The sequence below is a fragment of the Lacerta agilis genome, chromosome 12 (assembly GCF_009819535.1).
Source record: "Lacerta agilis isolate rLacAgi1 chromosome 12, rLacAgi1.pri, whole genome shotgun sequence".
In the NCBI taxonomy this organism is placed as follows: Eukaryota; Metazoa; Chordata; class Lepidosauria; order Squamata; family Lacertidae; genus Lacerta; species Lacerta agilis.
Window position 1 is genome coordinate 46,743,327 of NC_046323.1, and position 18,022 is coordinate 46,761,348.

Here is an 18,022-nt window from a genome sequence, read left to right on the forward strand (position 1 = left end):
TTCAACTCAAGGTAACACCTGTTGGATCTATTTTGAGTAAAACTTAGTTGTATACCACCACATCTTATGGCAGCAAATTCTCATGTTAATTATGGATTGTTTGAATATGAAAACATTTCTTTTGCCTGTGGTGGTTGTTCTAAAGAATCAAAGTAGAGGAGAAACTCCCGAAGATTTACCTAATTTGTGAGGTTTTTAAGGGGCAAATAATCAAGCATTTGTCATCACAGAATTTGGACTCCAGAATTTGTATATATTACATTTTGCACAAAGTGTGCATGGGTTTGAGTGTAACTAATGTCACTGGTAGTACAGCCAGGTTAATGGCGGTCACACTTGCATGGGTGCAGACTAGGCTCAGAACCTTGTTCCTTTAAAGCATCACCATTGAGGAATGTGAAGTATTCTGTAAGAGAATGAGAAACCAGGTGATGTGCTAAGTAAATAAAGCCCAGGGTGCCTAGGCATTGTTTCCTACAATGTAACCCCCTCCCCTCACAAGCAGGCCTGCGACACATCATTCCTGATCAACAGACTCATGGCGTAAGTGACAGGGTCGGAGGTCAGCATGTCAGGGCTGTGTTGTCTTAGCGCTTGTTGTGACGTTAGCAGGGGCCAAGGATGTGTTCGCTCAAGGACTACTTGAATGTGTTCGCTGCTGTTTGTTGGCTAATGTGTTTGAATAATAAGCTGAAGAAGAATGCTCCTTCCGATCAGCAGGAAAATATGCTGTCTAGCACAGGGGCAGCTTGCAAACGTTCCGAGTTCATCATCTTGAAAGATTTATTGAATGCTATGTTAATTGCAACAACAATAACACTTTGAATTTATGCCATCCGAGCATTCAAGGCCTTTATATTAGTCATCCTTACCACAGTATTGTCTGGTCAATTATTACCCCCGTATTATTAGCATTATCATCCCCTCCCCTCCTCACCCTGCTCCGGAAGGAGTACTTGCTTCCACATGACCCCACCTTCCCATTTTGGTCTTTGGAAGAGGCCCTGCTCTGTGTCTCAACTGGTGGGAGTGCAGTACAGGTCCATAATGATTGCAGCTTCCAAACTGGAACTCCCTCCACCGGGGGAGTTCTAGGCCTGTCGAAAGCCCAGCTCTGTGTTACAAAGATGTCTGCAAATATGACATGAAGGCTGGCAACGTCAACCCTGCCCTGTGGGAATCCCTTGCAGGCGACCGTGGGGCCTGCAGACATGCAGTCAGGTTGTGCATCCATAGCAGTGATCAGAGGAGGAATGACCGCTGGGAGGAGCGCAGAGAGAAGAAACGCCTTGGTGCATCTGCAGCACCACAACCAGACACCTTCACCTGCCCCAGCTGCAACAAAACATCTCTCCCATATCGGTCTCTATAGCCACAGCAGGCGCTGTAACTCTCCAACAGTTTGACGTTACCCCCGAAAGCACACTCTGCCATTGCTTCCCGAGACAGATGGATGGCAACAAGAACTTTAGAATGGCATAGAAATTGAGATTCCTCCCATCTGTTGAGGCCGGTGTAGATACGATAGGGCCAGTCATGTCCATGTGTTGTTCGATGTATGCATTTATTGGGGGAGTAGTGGAAGAATGAGGCAGGAGAAGCCGTATCTCCCCTTGCATTATATCTTTTAAAGGGAAATGCAACATTTCCCAGTTGCAGTAGGGATTGTACTGCCTATCTGCCTTCTTCCTTATGTGGCTTCCCATCTCCGGAGAGCTTTCATTACAAATCATCAACACACTCTTCACCTGCTGCTTTGTATGTGCCTTAACAGCCATTAAGCAACTGCAGTCAACTGTTACCACGTGAAGTTTGCAGCAATTGCCTTAAATGCCTGGTATTCTTTGCGATGAATCAGCCTAATGGAGAAATAGCAGGCCCTGCTCAGTTTTGCTACAGGTAACTCTACTTAACATTCACCAGCCATAGCTTGCCTGCGCCTCGGTTTTCACTACTAGCGGAAGAGTGCAAACCAGGGAGGGGTGAAAGCCGCCGTCCTTTACAGAAGGGTTGCAGGTTGCCCCATGCCCTTACACAGTGCACATGGAATACCTGTGCATTTGAAATGCTGGCACAAAAATGGCAAGCAAATGCTTTAAAGGTATGGAAAATATTTAGCCCGGAGAGAAATGGCTTTGCATGTCAGATCCTGAGCAGTGTCAGAAAAGGAAAGCCTAAGCTGATGGGAAAATAGAAGAGTGATTAACGGCAGATTTGGACTTGCAGCAATATTGATGCACAAATCAAAAGAAAGGGGGAAGGCTGAACTCCAAAGCCTTGTTGGAACACACATTGCAAGGGCCTACCTGTGTGGGTGCAAAACTGCTCGACTTCTGTGTGCAATCCTGGCCAATCGATAATCCAAATTAAATTACAAATCATCCGTCTAACCCTTTCTGCTCATGCCTCAGCCCTCCTTCAACCCCCACGCCCCCACCCCTAGCGCCTGAGGCCACTAGTGATAGAGATGGGTGTAGGCAGAGGCCTCTGACTTTGTTGCTCTAGCAACAAAGTTTTCCTGGACTCTGGTGTGGTATTGTATCCTTGGTTATTCTTTGATCCGGACTTCTAGCTTGCTCATTGACCTCGCCTTGTGGTTTGTCCTTTGCGTCGGGACTTGCTCTTCAGTTCTGAATATTGGCATTTCCCACAGCTGCTGGTTCCTAACTCCTGGCTCACTTGAGACCGCTATCCAGGGGCGTTGCTAGGGAGGGGCGGTAGGGGCGGTACGCCCCCAGTGACAGGGTGAGCAGCGGCGGGTGGGGGTGTCAAGTGGCGGCCCCTCCCGTCACTCCCACGCGCCGCCGCTCCCTCCGTCACCCCGGGAGCAGCAGCGCTGCACGGACGGGGTGCTCGCTCGGCCGAGCGAGCACCCCGTCCGTGCAGCGCTGCTCCTCCCGGGGTGACCGGTGGTGCATGGGGAGTGGTGGGAGGGGCCGCCGCTTGACACCCCCACCCGCCGCTGCTCACCCTGCTCACCGCCGCTTGCTCCGTCGCCGTGGGAGCAGCAGCGCACAGTGTGTGCGGTGCTGCTGCTCCTGGGGCGACGGAACGAACGGCGGCAAAAGGGAAAGGGGGGAGCAAACGGGCGCTTTTCTCCCCTTTCGGCTGCTTAAACGCGCCAGCTTTGCTTCTCCCCCCCCCCTTTCGGCCGCCCCTTTCAGCGCTGGCTGGGCTGCGGAGCCGAAAGGGGCGGCCGAAAGGGGGGGGGGAGAAGCAAACAGGCGCGTTTAAGCAGCCGAAAGGGGAGAAAAGCGCCCGTTTGCTTCCCCCCCCTTTTCATTTTCGGACGCTTCTTTCGGCGCTGGCTGGGCTGCGCCTCTGCAGCCCAGCCGGCACCGAAAGAAGTGACCGAAAGGGGAGAAAAGCGCCCGTTTGCTTTCCCCCCCTTTTCACTTTCGGACGAAAGAAGCGTCCGAAAATGAAAAGGGGGGGGAAGCAAACGGGCGCTTTTCTCCCCTTTCGGTCGCTTCTTTCAGTGCCGGCTGGGCTGCAGAGGCGCAGCCCAGCCAGCGCCGAAAGAAGCGTCCAAAAGGGAAAGGGGGGGGAGCAAACGGCCGCTTAAACGCGCCTGTTTGCTTCTCCCCCCCCCTTTCGGCCGCCCCTTTGGGCACCAAAAGGGAGAGAAAAGGAAGCAAAGCTGGCGCGTTCAAGCGCCCGCTTTGCTTTCCTTTTTTTCCCCTGCGGGGGCATCCCCAGGGGCGTGGCATCGCGCTGTGCACGTGCGTCATGACGTCATGACGCATGCACATGCCGCAATGCCCCGCCCCCAGGGGTGCCTCTTGGCTTGCCGCCCCTGGCAGCCAGGGGGCTAGAAACGCCCCTGCCGCTATCCATGGTTCAGCCCTGGCATACTCCCTATCCGTTCACATATTTAAGTGGGAACAGGGAAAGTGAAAGTGGAGAGAAACTATATGAAGACTATCTTATACACAGCTCTGTAGTGTTCCTGAAGAAACCTCATTTGCTGACCATTTACTGCATCCTCTTATTATTATTTTTTGGCATATCTGTGATGTTGCTAACTGTGTGGCTTGGCTCCTGTGTGTCTGATTATTAGTATTTTGGCACAGCCTGTTGCTATTGGACCTCTCTTTAGCTGACATGTTAGCCCATTAGCTCTTGTGATAGATGCATCTCAGCAGTCGCATTAAGGAGCTGTAATGCAGTAAATCATATTTCCTTTGAATGGATTGCCATTTTCATCATTTGCAGTTTCTACCAAAACTTCAAGCACTCTGAAAACACTTAACTGCCTGTAAAAACATTATACCTGCAACAGGGTGAGCTCCCGTTGCTTGGTCCCAGCTCCTGCCAACCTAGCCGTTCGAAAGCACATCAAAGTGCAAGTAGATAAATAGGTACCGCTCCGGCAGGAAGGTAAACGGCGTCTCCATGCACTGCTCTGGTTTCGCCAGAAGCGGCTTAGTCATGCTGGCCACATGACCCAGAAATCTGTCTGCGGACAAATGCCGGCTCCCTCGGCAAGTAAAGCGAGAGATGAGTGCCACAACCCCAGAGTCGTTCGCGGCTGGACTTAACTGTTAGGGGTCCTTTACCTTTAATGCATTGAACTTGGAAGAAATGAAGCATTGGGGAAGACAGTTAGGATTTCAATCCTGTTCATGGTTTCCTCAGAATAAATCCCACTGAACTCAGTGGCTTACAACTGTGTAGACATTTATAGGATTGCACAGTTCATTAACCTTTCTCACAACCTAGAAAGGTTGACACCCATGTAGTCGGATGGGAAATGGCAAGTCGGATTAATATTTAGTTTGTATTGTGGTCTGAAATAGTGCATCGATATCTGTCTGACTGCAAAGGAGTATTGTTGTCTGATACAGTGGTACCTCTGGTTATGTACTTAATTCGTTCCGGAGGTCTGTTCTTAACCTGAAGCACCACTTTAGCTAATGGGACCTACCACTGCCTCTGCACCACCAGAATATGATTTCTGTTCTTATCCTGAAGCAAAGTTCTCAACCTGAAGCATTATTTCTGGGTTAGCGGAGTATGTAATCTGAAGCATATGTAACCTGAAGCGTATGTAACCCGAGGTACCACTGTATCTTGACAAGTGGACCAACGCAAGGTCTATTCAAACATATAGAAAAGGGCATTAAATATTATCATTGCTATTCTAGCTAGAATAAACAATGTTCTTTCTTTAGTCATCTGTTAGTTAGAGTTGTTGTTTAGTCGTTTAGTTGTGTCCAACTCTTCGTGACCCCATGGACCAGAGCACGCCAGGCACTCCTGTCTTCCACTGCCTCCTGCAGTTTGGTCAGACTCATGTTGGTAGCTTTGAGAGTTAGTTAGAGTTAGCATTCCATTTTCTAAGAGACAAGACAGCATCAGGCACAGCAGAAGGATGTAGGGAGATCTCAAGAATATGAATGTTCTCTAGCTTAGAATCTGTCAGGACACAGACTGCAAGCTTTTCATGCATAAGACTCTCACTAGGGGTGTGGGTGTTAGCAAACGTCCCGCTGGGGCAAGTTGTGAGACTGACCCCCCAGGTAGGGACGAAGCCTGGGTGCACTCCTGGCTACTCGAGTCCAGTGGCACATTGATATGCGATTGTTCCCCAGCATGAAGAACAACACACACAAGCCATTAAGGCTAAACTACTTTATTATAGATAAGATGCAGAGTGTGTCTCTGCTTGCCAGCTCAGTAAGTCAGAGCTGTGCATAATGCATCTAGCATCTCTCGAGCCAGAACTGAAAGTGAAAGTACAGATATCACATGGTTGAGAGACAAAACAACTGTCTTTCTCATGGGAAAAACACAAGTCATACCAGCTTCGTGCTGCTGCTTTTGCAGCTCAGTCTGTACCAATATCCTAACAGTGGGATAAATTTGGTTTGGTTCAGATTTTAATGTGAACCTAATTCACACTTTCTGAAACAATATGTGAACCAAAACAGCCATTTTCAAAATTTGCACTTCTCCTTTGAGAGGCAGTACAGTCGTACCTTGGAAGTCGAACGGAATCCGTTCCGAAAGTCCTTTCGACTTCCAAAACGTTCAGAAACCAAGGCACAGCATCAGATTGGCTGCAGAAAGCTCCGGTAGCCAATCAGAAGCTGCAGAACCTGTGACAAATTTTCAGGTTCCAAAGAAAGTTTGCAAACCGGAATACTCACTTCTGGGTTTCGACGTTTGGGAGCCAAAATGTTCGATTTGCAAGGTGTTCGAGATCCAAGGTATGACTGTATCTCCAAACCAACAGATTACCCACAGACTCTTTCCCTTTCCTTCTTATCCTAGCTCTCGCTCAAGATCCAAACCCCAACTGCACATTCTCTCTCTGCTTCTTAACAACGACCCCCACAATCTCCCACAAATGTATTCTCTTGTGTTCACCAGGTCTGTTCTCTTGACCAGTGTTTTTCAACCACTGTTCCGCGGCACACTAGTGTGCCGCGAGATGTTGCCTGGTGTGCCGTGGGAAAAATTGAAAAATTCAAGAGAATTACTTTATATATAGTCAATATAGGCACAGAGTTAATTTTTTTAACATTTTCTAATGGTGGTATGCCTCGTGATTCTTTTCATGAAACAAGTGTGCCTTTGCCCAAAAAAGGTTGAAAAACACTGCTCTTGACCATCTGTCTCCACTTCCTCTTTCCTGTTGCATATGCTAATTTTGCTGGCTTTTTCATCTCTTTTTCCTCTTGTCACTTTCCTTGTCATATATAGCAAGACTTCACCTCTATAAGTGAAATGGAATATGATATTTTTAAACCTTGATGGAATGTGGGGCTACAGAGCAGTAGTGGAGGAAATGCTACACACATAAAAGCTCCTGTGGTTTATCTATAGCAGATCTAGTTAAATATTAGTTTAGGCAGAAGGATGGGAAAGACCCTCTGCTGAGACGTTTCATGGTGTTCCTTTATAATAACTTTAATATCCACCTATTGGTCCTTAAAAACTCTCCCAAGGTGACTCACACAAAATGAAAAACAATCCAAACCTATTACAAAATAATGCCAGAGAGCAGCTGTTGATCAGAGCATTCAGTATTGCTTTAAGTGAGCCAATGATCAGACCCTGCATAAAGCAACGTCATGTGTTTAGAAAGACAAATGTGCAGCCTAACAACAGCCGGCATAAGGGTATACACAGAAGGTCTTTCTGTTTTTTATAACATGTCACAATTGGGAATCTTTATAGGAGAGAGCAAACAGCCATCTTTTCAGCATTCTTGTTTATTTAATGTCTTTCCATTCATAACAGCCTTTAAATCTTTTGTTCAATTTCTTTGCTGCTTGGAAGTGTTCACTTTCTCATAGCAACATCTGAGATAACAGAACTGCTGAGGAGGGCATGTGTTAACAGTTTCCTGGTTCTGAACAGTACCTTAACAGCTACTGTGTGTGTGTTTTGTTTAATTTTACACAACACAAATGCCTCTTCAAACAAATGTCAATTTCAGGTTGCCAAGATATGGTCTTTAAAACCAACGGAAACTGCTGTACAGTAGACTTTCATGAAACTTTCGACCAACAGAAGACGGATTGTGTTGAAATAATGGGATTGGTACAAATCCTCTGCACAGGAGCCTGCCTTAGCTGGGTTCTCTCAGACTACAACTCCCATCATCCCTGACCATTGGCCATTCTGGCTGGGACTGATGGTTGTAAGCCAAGACATCTTGAGGGTACCAAGTTCGAGAAGGCTGCTGCTCTAGAGACCTTTGTTAATTGTATCCACCAACTCTCCCTCCTCCATTTCCTCTAGCAGTGCTTGCTATGGAAAGTCATCATACCACATACATTTTATGTAAGATATCCTGTAACAGCCACTTGGCTCTGATGGACCAAAGATGTTGAAATTGACAGCCTGGCCAGTTCCAGATTCCTAATGAAGCGGGTGGGAGTCCCTCGGGGCATTTCTAACTCTGCCCTTCCCTTCCCATCTGGCTCCATCAGACATTGAAAGTGGCAAAGCTAAGCAGTATCATCTCTTAACAATCAGTTTTATAAATTTCCACAAAAGAATTGCCTTGTCTTAGCTGAACTTGCTTGCTTTCTACTGCACTGCTCTCTGCCTGTTCGTTTTGGGGTTGTTGTTGTTTTCTAGGGTTTTTAAAAATAGCAGGCTCACAGTACAAATTTTCTGACCTTGCGATACCTGAGTGCATTAAGCTGAGCTGCCTTGCTCTGAAACTCCATCCCTACCGCACTACTGTTCCCAGGCAACTGTGAGGAAGCAAAACATTGCTAGGGTACCTGGAGCTTTCAAAGAATGTGATCTCCCCACCTGAAGTACCGGTATTTGATTTATGTGAGCCAGTAGTGATTTAAGCCAAGGGAGTTGGCATATCATTAGTGTCATCCCCCCTTTTAATAGGCCCTGGTGTGTCTGTGTACATGTGGGGAGGAGAAATACCTAGAAAACAGGAAGGCACAAGCATCTCTACTCTCGCTTTCACCCGTTTTCTTCACAGATTGCTCTACGTGGCTGTCAGCAATGAATTTTCTTCATTGGTGACACCAAAGAATGGGATGGTATCTCTTCCACAGCCACATCTGGCTGGTTGTGCTTGCTTGAGATCAACACACTATTCACAGCAGCTACTTTATAGATTAAAAAAGGCATTTTATGGCAATGGGAAGAAGACCCGTACTTCGTAAATAGAAGGACAAGATTTCTGTTTAGTGTTGCAGTATTGTGGGTGTGTGTGTGTGTGTGAAAATATTGGATCAAAGCCTTTGCATGGCTTAAGCCATTCCTCACCCCATATGTATACCGAGATTTAATCATCTGCATCTTTTTTCTGTTTTGTTTATAGCCTCTGGTCTCTCCTCCTCTCCCTCGACCCCGACACAAGTGATCAAGCAGCCAACGTTTCCGCTCGAATCCTACAAACATGAACCAGAGAGGCTAGAAACACGGATTCACACGTCCTCTTCCCCTCCAGATACAGGCCAGAGACCAAGCCTCCCTCTTGGACAAAGTGTGGCCAAACCCCCCACTTCCACCCCGTGTGCTACCTCAAAAGCTGTAAGTATGAACCATTTCGTTTCTCTGTAAGAAATGCAAAGTCCTGTGTGCATTTTTGGATTAACAGGGTGCTTCTAAGTGTCCAAGTGCATAACGTGGATTATCTTCTTATAATCCTTTTGATAATTCTGCAAGGTGCATAAGTCTTACAGTTATCACTATATTTCAGTTGGGGTGAGGACGGAGGCTGACGTCTTGTCTAACGCCTCCTAATGAGTTCAAGGCAGAGGTGAGGTTTGAACCAATGGCTTCTCGATTCTTAGCAAAGGCTTTTAGACTGCAAATCTCTGCAGGTTTCCTTGGGAGTGTGCCTTGGGAGTGTGCCTAAATTTTAAGTTGTACACTGAGTAGTTAGCCATCAGCTATTACAAATAGCAACTATTGACGCCATTGTCTTCAATAGGATACAGTGTTTAATTTGTAGGATGCAGTTTTCTGTTGGAAGATAAAGCTATTCTGGTTACTTGAGTTCCTTCCTTGAACCAGCTTATTCTGCTTAATCTTGTACGTATAGGATTCTAGCTGTGAACACCCATCAGTCTTGTTTATAGTATCAATAGCCGTAAGCACTTTTCTCGGGGGTAGGCAATACACTGTGTTTTACTTTATAAAATTCTAAATTCAGATATAAAACCTCACCCATAGCCAATATACTTTTGCTGAAGCTTAGAAGTAACAAACATTTAAAGCCTGCATTTTTCAGAGAAAAATGTGAAGACAGCCAAACTTTCCACCTGCTACAGTAGAGAGAGAGATAGAGAGATGGGGCCAGAGGAAAAATGGGTTGCAGAACCTCCCACTTAACTTGGGGATTTAAAGGGTTAGCATCGATCTGGCTTGCAGTCTGACAGCTGTATTCAGCACCTGCAGATTTACGGAATTTACGTAAAGAGTTGACTAATGGGAACTAGAGGAAAGGTAGCTGATAGGTGCTGCTGTGAGCCATGCAGTTAGAAGTGGCTGGTAAGAAGCCACTGATGACTAAACTAATACTTTGACCTCAGCTAATTCTAACATCAATCACATCAGGTCACTGTATACTTTGCTTACAAGCCAGTATGAAATAGTACCGTAGTTGGCTTTGGTAGGGAAACACTCCTGAATGGCCACTGCAGAGTGTGAAAGTCAACTAGCAACTTTCATAGGAAGAAGAAATTACTCATTTGGGGATCGGATGTATGAACTATAGCTTGATGATTCAGTTGATAGATTATTCTTCTATCAGCCTTTCTGAGTGACGGTGAGTTCTTCAAACCATTCACCTTTGACATGAGCTGCTGATCTAAGTACGGTCCGCACAATATGATCACAATATGGCAATCAAACATGGAGGATTTATTTTAGACAACAACAGAGAATTGTAGAGTTGGAAGGGACCCCAAGGATCATCTAGTCCAACCCCCTGCAATGCAGGAACCTCAGCTAAAGCATCCATGACAGGTGGCCATCCAATCTCTGCTTAGAAACCCAATGGAAGGAGAGTCCACAACCTCCTGAGGGAGACTTGCTGCCAGAAAGTTTTTCCAGATGCGCTCAACCTCCACCTCTGGCCATGTGAAAACCTTATGTCAGACCTTTGACTTTCTAGCCCTGCGTTAATTTATACCCAGTCTTTCCTCAATAAGTCCAAAGCAGCTAAGTTAAAAAACAACAACATAATCTTAGTCACAATGATCAAACTTGACTTGGATCAGAACAGTAATATAATCTGACTACACGGAGGTCTCCCTTCTGTCTTAAGGTGTTACGTCAGCATTTGTCCCAGGGCATGCCAACAGGACAATAACGCAAAATAGGACACCTAAGTTAAGTACTAAAACTGGTGAGAAAGAGATAGGGAGACAATAGCAGGGGGTGTTATCTTTCAAGGTAAGAGATGGGCTGACCAATCTTCTGTGGTCTACTTTTTGTAAAGCTAGAATTCTCCACCAAGGTGTGTTAAATGTACCAAAAAAAAAGTAGTCAGGGTAGCTGAGGCATAACTAATCTGTGCTAAGTGATCCTAAATATGTATGTGTTCTTTCTTAAGAGCATAAGAAGTGCCTGGGTGGATCAGATTAAGATCTACCAAATTCAGCATTCTTTGCAAGAAACCAGTCCACCCCGAAGCACTAAGTAACCCATATGGAACTTGAAAGCTGTGTGCCATTTTTTATCTCCTGTGCATACCCAATCTAGGGTGAGAAGATCCTTCCCCACAGCAAGCCTTCCCAATTGCTATTTCCTACCAGGCCTTACTTATGACATTCCTATTACCCAAAATATTTTCTATCATTTGGTTTTGCCACCTCCCTATATCTGGGGTCAGTTAGTATTGCTGTGAGTTTGGGGAGGGATGGGCCTAATATCTGGACCCCCTTCTAAAATATACAGTAAAACAAGCCTGTGAAAAAGCATAACAATTAAAACAGTTAAAAGAACAATTAAAACAATTAGATCAGAAAGCTCAGGTTCAGAGCCAGTGGGTCCTTGGATATTTCAGCAATATTGATGCATTTGCTAATAATTTTATTTGGTGCAAGAGACTCTGCAGATTGAAATACTATTATCTCTTAACCTCTAGGATCACCAACATTTTCCCTCTTTTCTTTTCTTAACTTCTGTGCTTCTGATGGCAGCCTAATGCACAGAAACCCTTTTCCACCGTGGAGATAAATGGTGGGTAAAAACATTCACCTGCTAAATTTCTCTGCATGTGACTGCTGTTAAAGATACAGGTGCAGGAATAATTTTCCTGTGAACAATATCCCATTTGACCCCCAAACCTTCTTTACAGCAGCAGGAAAGTTTGCTGGGAGCTGGTTTGAGAAAACCATCATAGTATGGAAACAGGATCCTTGGTTCTATTCTTTTAGCATCCATATTTACATCTGAAACCGTTCACCAGAACAAAATTAATTTTGTTTTGTTTTTTAAAAAAGGTGGCTTAGACGCAGGAAACTGAGATGACTGTGAGATGGATAGCTTGCCCCTGACTGTGTACTGTACTTATCACATCTTTCATTGGCTCAATAACTCTTCCTATTTTCTGGAGCGTGGCTGCATAAGATAGCCAGCAAGTCTGACAGTGGCAGAGAAACCATGATTTATAAGCCTTGCGTCGCATATCCTTTGCAGCCTTTCTATGTTAGGACTTCAGTTCCTCTGACAGGGAATAACACACCTGCTGTCTTACCTGCTCAGGTTGCAACCTGCAGATTTCCTCCTCTGCCTTTAAATCCACCCATAAAGCAAAATGCTTAGCAGCTGTGGCTTGTATTGTTTAGCTCCCTATATCTGTTGATGGGAGAAGAGGAAGATTTCAGAAATGGGGGGGACACTGGCAGCAGAAGCTACCTCAGCATCAGATGATGTAAAGGTAAAAAGTGAACCCCTGGTCACAGCCCAGAAAGGCAAATTTAATTGGTTTGACCTGAAGCCCCCCAGCTGAGATTGCATCACCCTTCACTAGCTAGACATACTTTATGCTTTCTAATTTTCATACTTTATTTCCCATTGCTATAAGTACTGTACAGGCAATGACCATTTTACACGCATTTAATATGTGTGTGGTCGTGCACACGGGCATTGCCGCGGACCCGGAAGTGACTGGGAAAAGGGCAACAGTGGCCCTTTAACAGTGTGGAAAGGGGGGAAACGGTGTGAAAACAGCACCCAGCAATCCCACGAGCCTTTGCAAGTACAATCCCAAAAGCCCTTGCACCAACCATTGAGGCCTGTGGAGAGTTGGAGTTTGAGAAGGGAGGTTTGGAGGGAACAGCTGTGGTGGAGTTTGGCGTCTGGTAAGTGCTGCTGGTTGATTAAAGGGTTTTTCTAGGGTTTACAGAGGGTCTTCACAGGTTTTTTTCTTTGGGCGTCCCCAATATACCTGATTTCCCTTAAACCCACGGTGCCTTGGAATGTAAGCCCCCTGTAAAATGGTCGTTGCCTGTCGTTCCACAGAAACTGAAATGCTTCTGTCTCTTTGTATCTTCAAATATCTTAAGGGCTGTCAAATGGAGGAGGAAGCATGCTTGTTTTCTCCTGCTCTGGAGGGTAGGACTCGAACCAATGGCTTAAAGTTGCAAGAAAGGATATTCTGACTAAACATGAGGAAGAACTTTCTGACAGTAAGAGCTGTTCAGCAGTAGAACACTCTCTCGCGAGAGGTGGTGGACTCTCCTTCCTTGGAGGTTTCTAAGCAGAGATTGGATGGCCACCTGTCATGATGCTTTAGCTGAGGTTCCTGCATTGCAGGGGGTTGGACTAGATGATCCTTGGGGTCCCTTCCCACTATGATTCTATGTTTCTGTGCCTTTAACAGCAGAAATGAAGCAGGTTGAAGCTGAGTACTGGGAGCAGGTTTACTTGCAGCATTTCTGTATGTCAGGCTGTTGTTAAAGGCACAGGAACATAGCCAATATTTTTTGTTTTTATGCAACAACCTGACAGACAGAGTTGCTTGTTAAATCTGAGCTGGAACAGGCATCCTTGCAATTGGGGTAAGGGTTGAAACCCAGAGGTTTATAGCTTTAAAGTGACACAGCAGCTCTGGTTGCCCCTGCCTAAAGGTAAAGGGAACCCTGACTGTTAGGTCCAGTCATGTCCAACTCTGGGGTTGCGGCGCTCATCTCACGTTACTGGTCAAGGGAGCCGGCGTACAGCTTCCAGGTCATGTGGCCAGCATGACTAAGCCACTTCTGGTGAACCAGAGCTGCGCACGGAAACGCTGTTTACCTTCCCGCCGGAGCAGTACCTATTTATCTACTTGCACTTTGACGTGCTTTCGAACTGCTAGTTTGGCAGGAGCAGGGACAGAGCAACGGGAGCTCACCCTGTCGCGGAGATTCAAACCGCCAACCTTCCGATCGGCAAGCCCTAGGCTCTGTGGTTTAACCTACAGTGCCTCCTGCATCCCACTACTCCTTCCCTAATGCCAATTTGTTGTCTGGCACATCTGGAGTAGGTAGGTTTAAGCTTGGGCAGAACGACTATTAGCAGAACCTGGTGAGAGAATTGGCCTGCCTAAAGGTAATTTTAATGCTCTCTTGCAAACCTCCTGGTTGCAAAGTAGCAGCTGCTTAATTTTATGGGAAAGTGTGTGTTTGTTTGTTTATGTATCTGTCCCTAGTAGGGAGTCCAAAGCACTTTTCCAGATAAAGAGTCTAAGGTTAGCTGGATTTCTTCAATGAAAAGTTAGGCCAGCTGTGTTTAGTGGGAAGACATACAACTTCACACACACACACACAGTAACATCCATAAGACAACAATTTGTACTTTGACTTCTTGTTATTTGAACTGCCTGACCTTCAAACAGTAGCTGGAGGATGGTGACTTAACTCTTCCTTAGTGTCACATTACCAAGTGTGAGTGGAATGCAGAGATGTTGTAAAGGTAATGGAGGAGGCAAGTTTCCTTATCTTCCGGTTTGCCTGGTGTGTGGGAGAGGGAGAGGGAGGCTGTTCTCTTCATTCCTTTCTCTGCAGCTTTATGGTGTGGGTGGTGTGTAAGTGGCTTGCACAGATCTGCCATTTTAAAAAGGATGCCCAGTTCCAGGGCAATTTTTTAGTGCTTTATTTATCTGGTCAAAGAGAGCAGATGAGCAGGCAGCAATAGCCAAGTGGAGGAACAGCAGAGCCACAAGGATCCAGGGGATGGAATTGGACCTCCTGCGGGGATGTAGATCTTGGCAGGTACCCAGCAGTGCCCGCCCCTGCAGCCAGACTTGCAAAATGGCGTGCAGAGCTAACCATGCAGTAAGAATTTTCAGTAAATTCAGCACAACTAAAAGCAGCAGCACTAAAACGTGGAACTGCATAAAGCCCTCCAAGGTTGTACTGCCACCACCCAAAAGGCCCTGTTGTTGTAATCACCTGTTTTAATAGCCATTTGTCACATGCGCATGAGAGAGCTCCCCCAGCCCTGGAAAAAAGCTGTACCTGGAAGTGTATCCTGGATGCAGCCATAAAGTCAGAAAGCTGATGTATAAGATGACCTTACATTCCCACCCATCCCCCTTCTATCAGCCCGACAAAATTTCTTGTGCATGCACTGGAAAACAAAGTCTTCATTCTACTGATCATTTCACCTAAGATTTGATAGAGCTCCAGATAGGGTTGTGTGTGGGTGGTTTTTTGTTTTTGTTTTAATACAGAGGGTGATGATAGTTGTTTTTTTCCTTTGCATTTTCTGTGCCTTCAGAAATAGTTCCTTTTTCCTCTCCTTGTCTCTTCCTCTCCTGCCTGACTCCATCCTTCCATTTCCCTCAACCTTTTTTGCCGTGACTCTGCTTTTCTAGCAACTGCCCATAGCTTTTCTCACTTAAAAAGATGATCACAAAACGTAAGAGAGCTTTTGGGTCTTTGATTAAATGGCAGCTCCTGGACCCTAGTGGTGAATCGCATGCTTTCCTTTGATATGCATTTATTACATACGCTCTTAAGCTTTTCAAGCTTCACCTGGAAATGACTTGGCACAAAAAAAACTTTGTGATTTCAAACATATTGTTTGTGGCCATATCACTGAAGAAAGGCCGGCTCTAGGCAAATCATATTTGCCCCTGGTGTCTAGAGTTCTGCTTGTGCACCCATCCAATAGGCCTCCAAGGCTGCAGACTAAGTCAGAGTCCCAAGATTGAGCAATCAGCAAATACGGTCCATTCTCAGGCACAAGGTTTGGGAGAAGCAAGGTAAACATTGCTTATACTCTTCACTGCTTAAAAAAAATAAAATGACAATTAACTCCCAGTCACCATGCATTCGGAATGATGCCTCACATCTTTCTAATAACAGAAAATATTGTTGTCTGAAAGAGGTCAAGCACATTAGGTACAACCCCGCCCCCATCCCCTCAAAAAATCCTCTCTCCACCACCTCTGCATATCCCAGAGTTCCACATGGAGACTGCAGCAGGAAAGGAAAGTACCTCTAGCCTGAATCTGGCACTTCTTGAGAAGAAATTTGGTGCCTTGAGGGAAAGGGAGAATGTGTGCTGTCATTGTACTGTAGACCCAGCATTCCAGTGTTCAGGTGGGCAAACATGATTTAGCAAGTTGTGCCAAGAAGTTTCTGTGACTCAGCCATGATGTATTTACGCCCCAGGTAAACATATCACAAAAGGGGATTTAGGAGCAGCTGCAAGCTCTTCTCCTTGGGCTGTGGCCAGTGTCTGTCTTGCCATCGATTCCTTAAAAATAGCATTTTGCCCAGTCTGGTTTCAGAGGCCCTCGGCTACCCACCACTTTCCTGAGGGAGATTGCCCCACACTCTAATGGATCTCGGTGGACCACAGCCAGCAATAAATGCTTAAATAGAACTCTCCATTGACATTATAAATGCTGGTGTGAAAGCTGCTGCAGTTAGTGAAGGGCTGGCAGTTAAGTACGTCTGTCTGAAAACATCTTATGACTAGGGTTTCATAAATTTTTCACCAGGAACAGTAACTAAGTAGACATGGAATAAGAGGTACAGGGTGGCAATGATCCAAATGCTTCCTCTAGCTGCACAGTGGTCCATTTTTCCTTTAATTGTTAGGGAGGTTGGCTTGCAGCACTCGAGTAGACTTTCCCAGGTCTTCTTACAATGACCCTGTATGGTAGATCAGTAGCCTTGTTATAAAAAAATTCTGTGGTTTATCAGTTTGGGAGTGAAAATTGGTGTGAGGCCTGTTTTTCCTGTGTTTGCTTGGTAAATTAATATATATTATATATAAATAAAAGACTTTAAATTCTTACAACAGCCTCTCCAGATATAGGCCTGGGCTGAGAGACAGCAGCTTGTCTAAAGGCCAAAGGAGACATGGCATGGGAGGTTGGGGGAAGTAGGTCTCCAAATACCAGTTGCTGGGAATCACACGTTGGGAGAGTGGCTCTTGTGTTTGAATCCTGTTTGTAGGTTTCCCACAGGCATCTGGTTGGCCAAAATGAGAACAGGATGCTGGGCTAGAGGGGAACTGACCTGATCCAGTACGGGCTTGGTTACTTACGGTGCTTACAGACATGAATGATTTAGCATGGTTGGCATCCGTCTGCCTCAGGAGACAGTGGAGGAGTTTGCCTTTGGGGGTGAAGTTGAACTGTTGGAAGGTTATAGTGCCTGCCGATATGGGAGAGGTGGTTTTTTTGCAGCTGAGGCAGATGAAGGCGCCCGGTTGTGCTGCTGCACATGCAGCATAGTGTTTCTTCTCTGTGTGTTCTTTCTAGCAGTCATTCCTCTTCTGCTATGGTTGCACAACCTGACTGACTGTTTCCAGGCAATGCCTGGTCATTGCTGCTCTGCTTTAAACAGGAAGTGCAGTAGAAACCTCATCTAGACTTCCGGAATCCAAATAGCATTCTGTTGTGATCAGCCCACGTTTCCCCAGTCCAAATGTTTTTGGGGGGGCATCACTTAGACCAGGCACGTCCAACAGGTAGATCGTGATCTACCAGTAGATCACTGGGTGTCTGTGGTAGATCACTGGCTCCCCCCAAAACTCAACAAGTTTGGCTCCCCTAAAAGAAGCTCATCATTTTTGCCCTGCACCCCTAAAAAACGTCGCTCTCCCCCTCCCTAAAAAAAAATTCAACAACATGGGAGAAGGATACTTTTATCACTACAGATGCCTCTGAAAATCAGAGTGAAGGAAGTGTGACTTCCATAAGGAAAAATGCTCAGTGTAGAAGCAGCCCTTAAGAGTTTATGACAGAGGTCTTGCTGATTCAAAGCTTAGTGTTTTAGATTGCAGTTCTCCGCCCACTTACCTGATAGTAAGCCCCATGGAATTCAGTTAGACTTACTTCGAAGTAGATATGGTTATGATGGCTCTGTTACTAAGCTACACATGGTGAATGAAGCTGCTGGGTTTTTTTTAAATGTGCATTACCCCATTTCACAGATGATGTTGTCTACTGAGAATGAAATTGTGGCTTTGCCTAAGTTGTCCAGTAATATTTGCTCTCACTGCCTGCTCCTGCTCAATGGGGACTGCTCTCTGTCCATACTCATTGCCACACCAGCTAAGCCATTGGGAAGCAAGAGGAGAGGAA

General features: G+C 45.7%; 1 protein-coding gene across 5 annotated transcripts in view; it reads left to right on the forward strand.

Annotated features, from left to right (window-relative positions):
* PRKAG2 (protein kinase AMP-activated non-catalytic subunit gamma 2) overlaps window positions 1-18,022 on the forward strand; it is a 177,204-nt gene that overhangs the window by 118,714 nt on the left and 40,468 nt on the right. For 4 of the 5 annotated variants that reach the window (XR_004427668.1, XM_033165488.1, XM_033165489.1 and 1 more), the window contains one exon: window positions 8,807-9,018. Coding sequence is in view for 4 of the 5 variants with exons in the window: in XM_033165488.1 (XP_033021379.1) it covers window positions 8,807-9,018 (212 nt within the window). In the remaining variant the exon portion in view is untranslated. Of the gene's footprint in view, window positions 1-8,806; window positions 9,019-12,302; window positions 12,377-18,022 lie in introns of those variants that run through there. The other variant, XM_033165491.1, reaches the window with a different exon arrangement.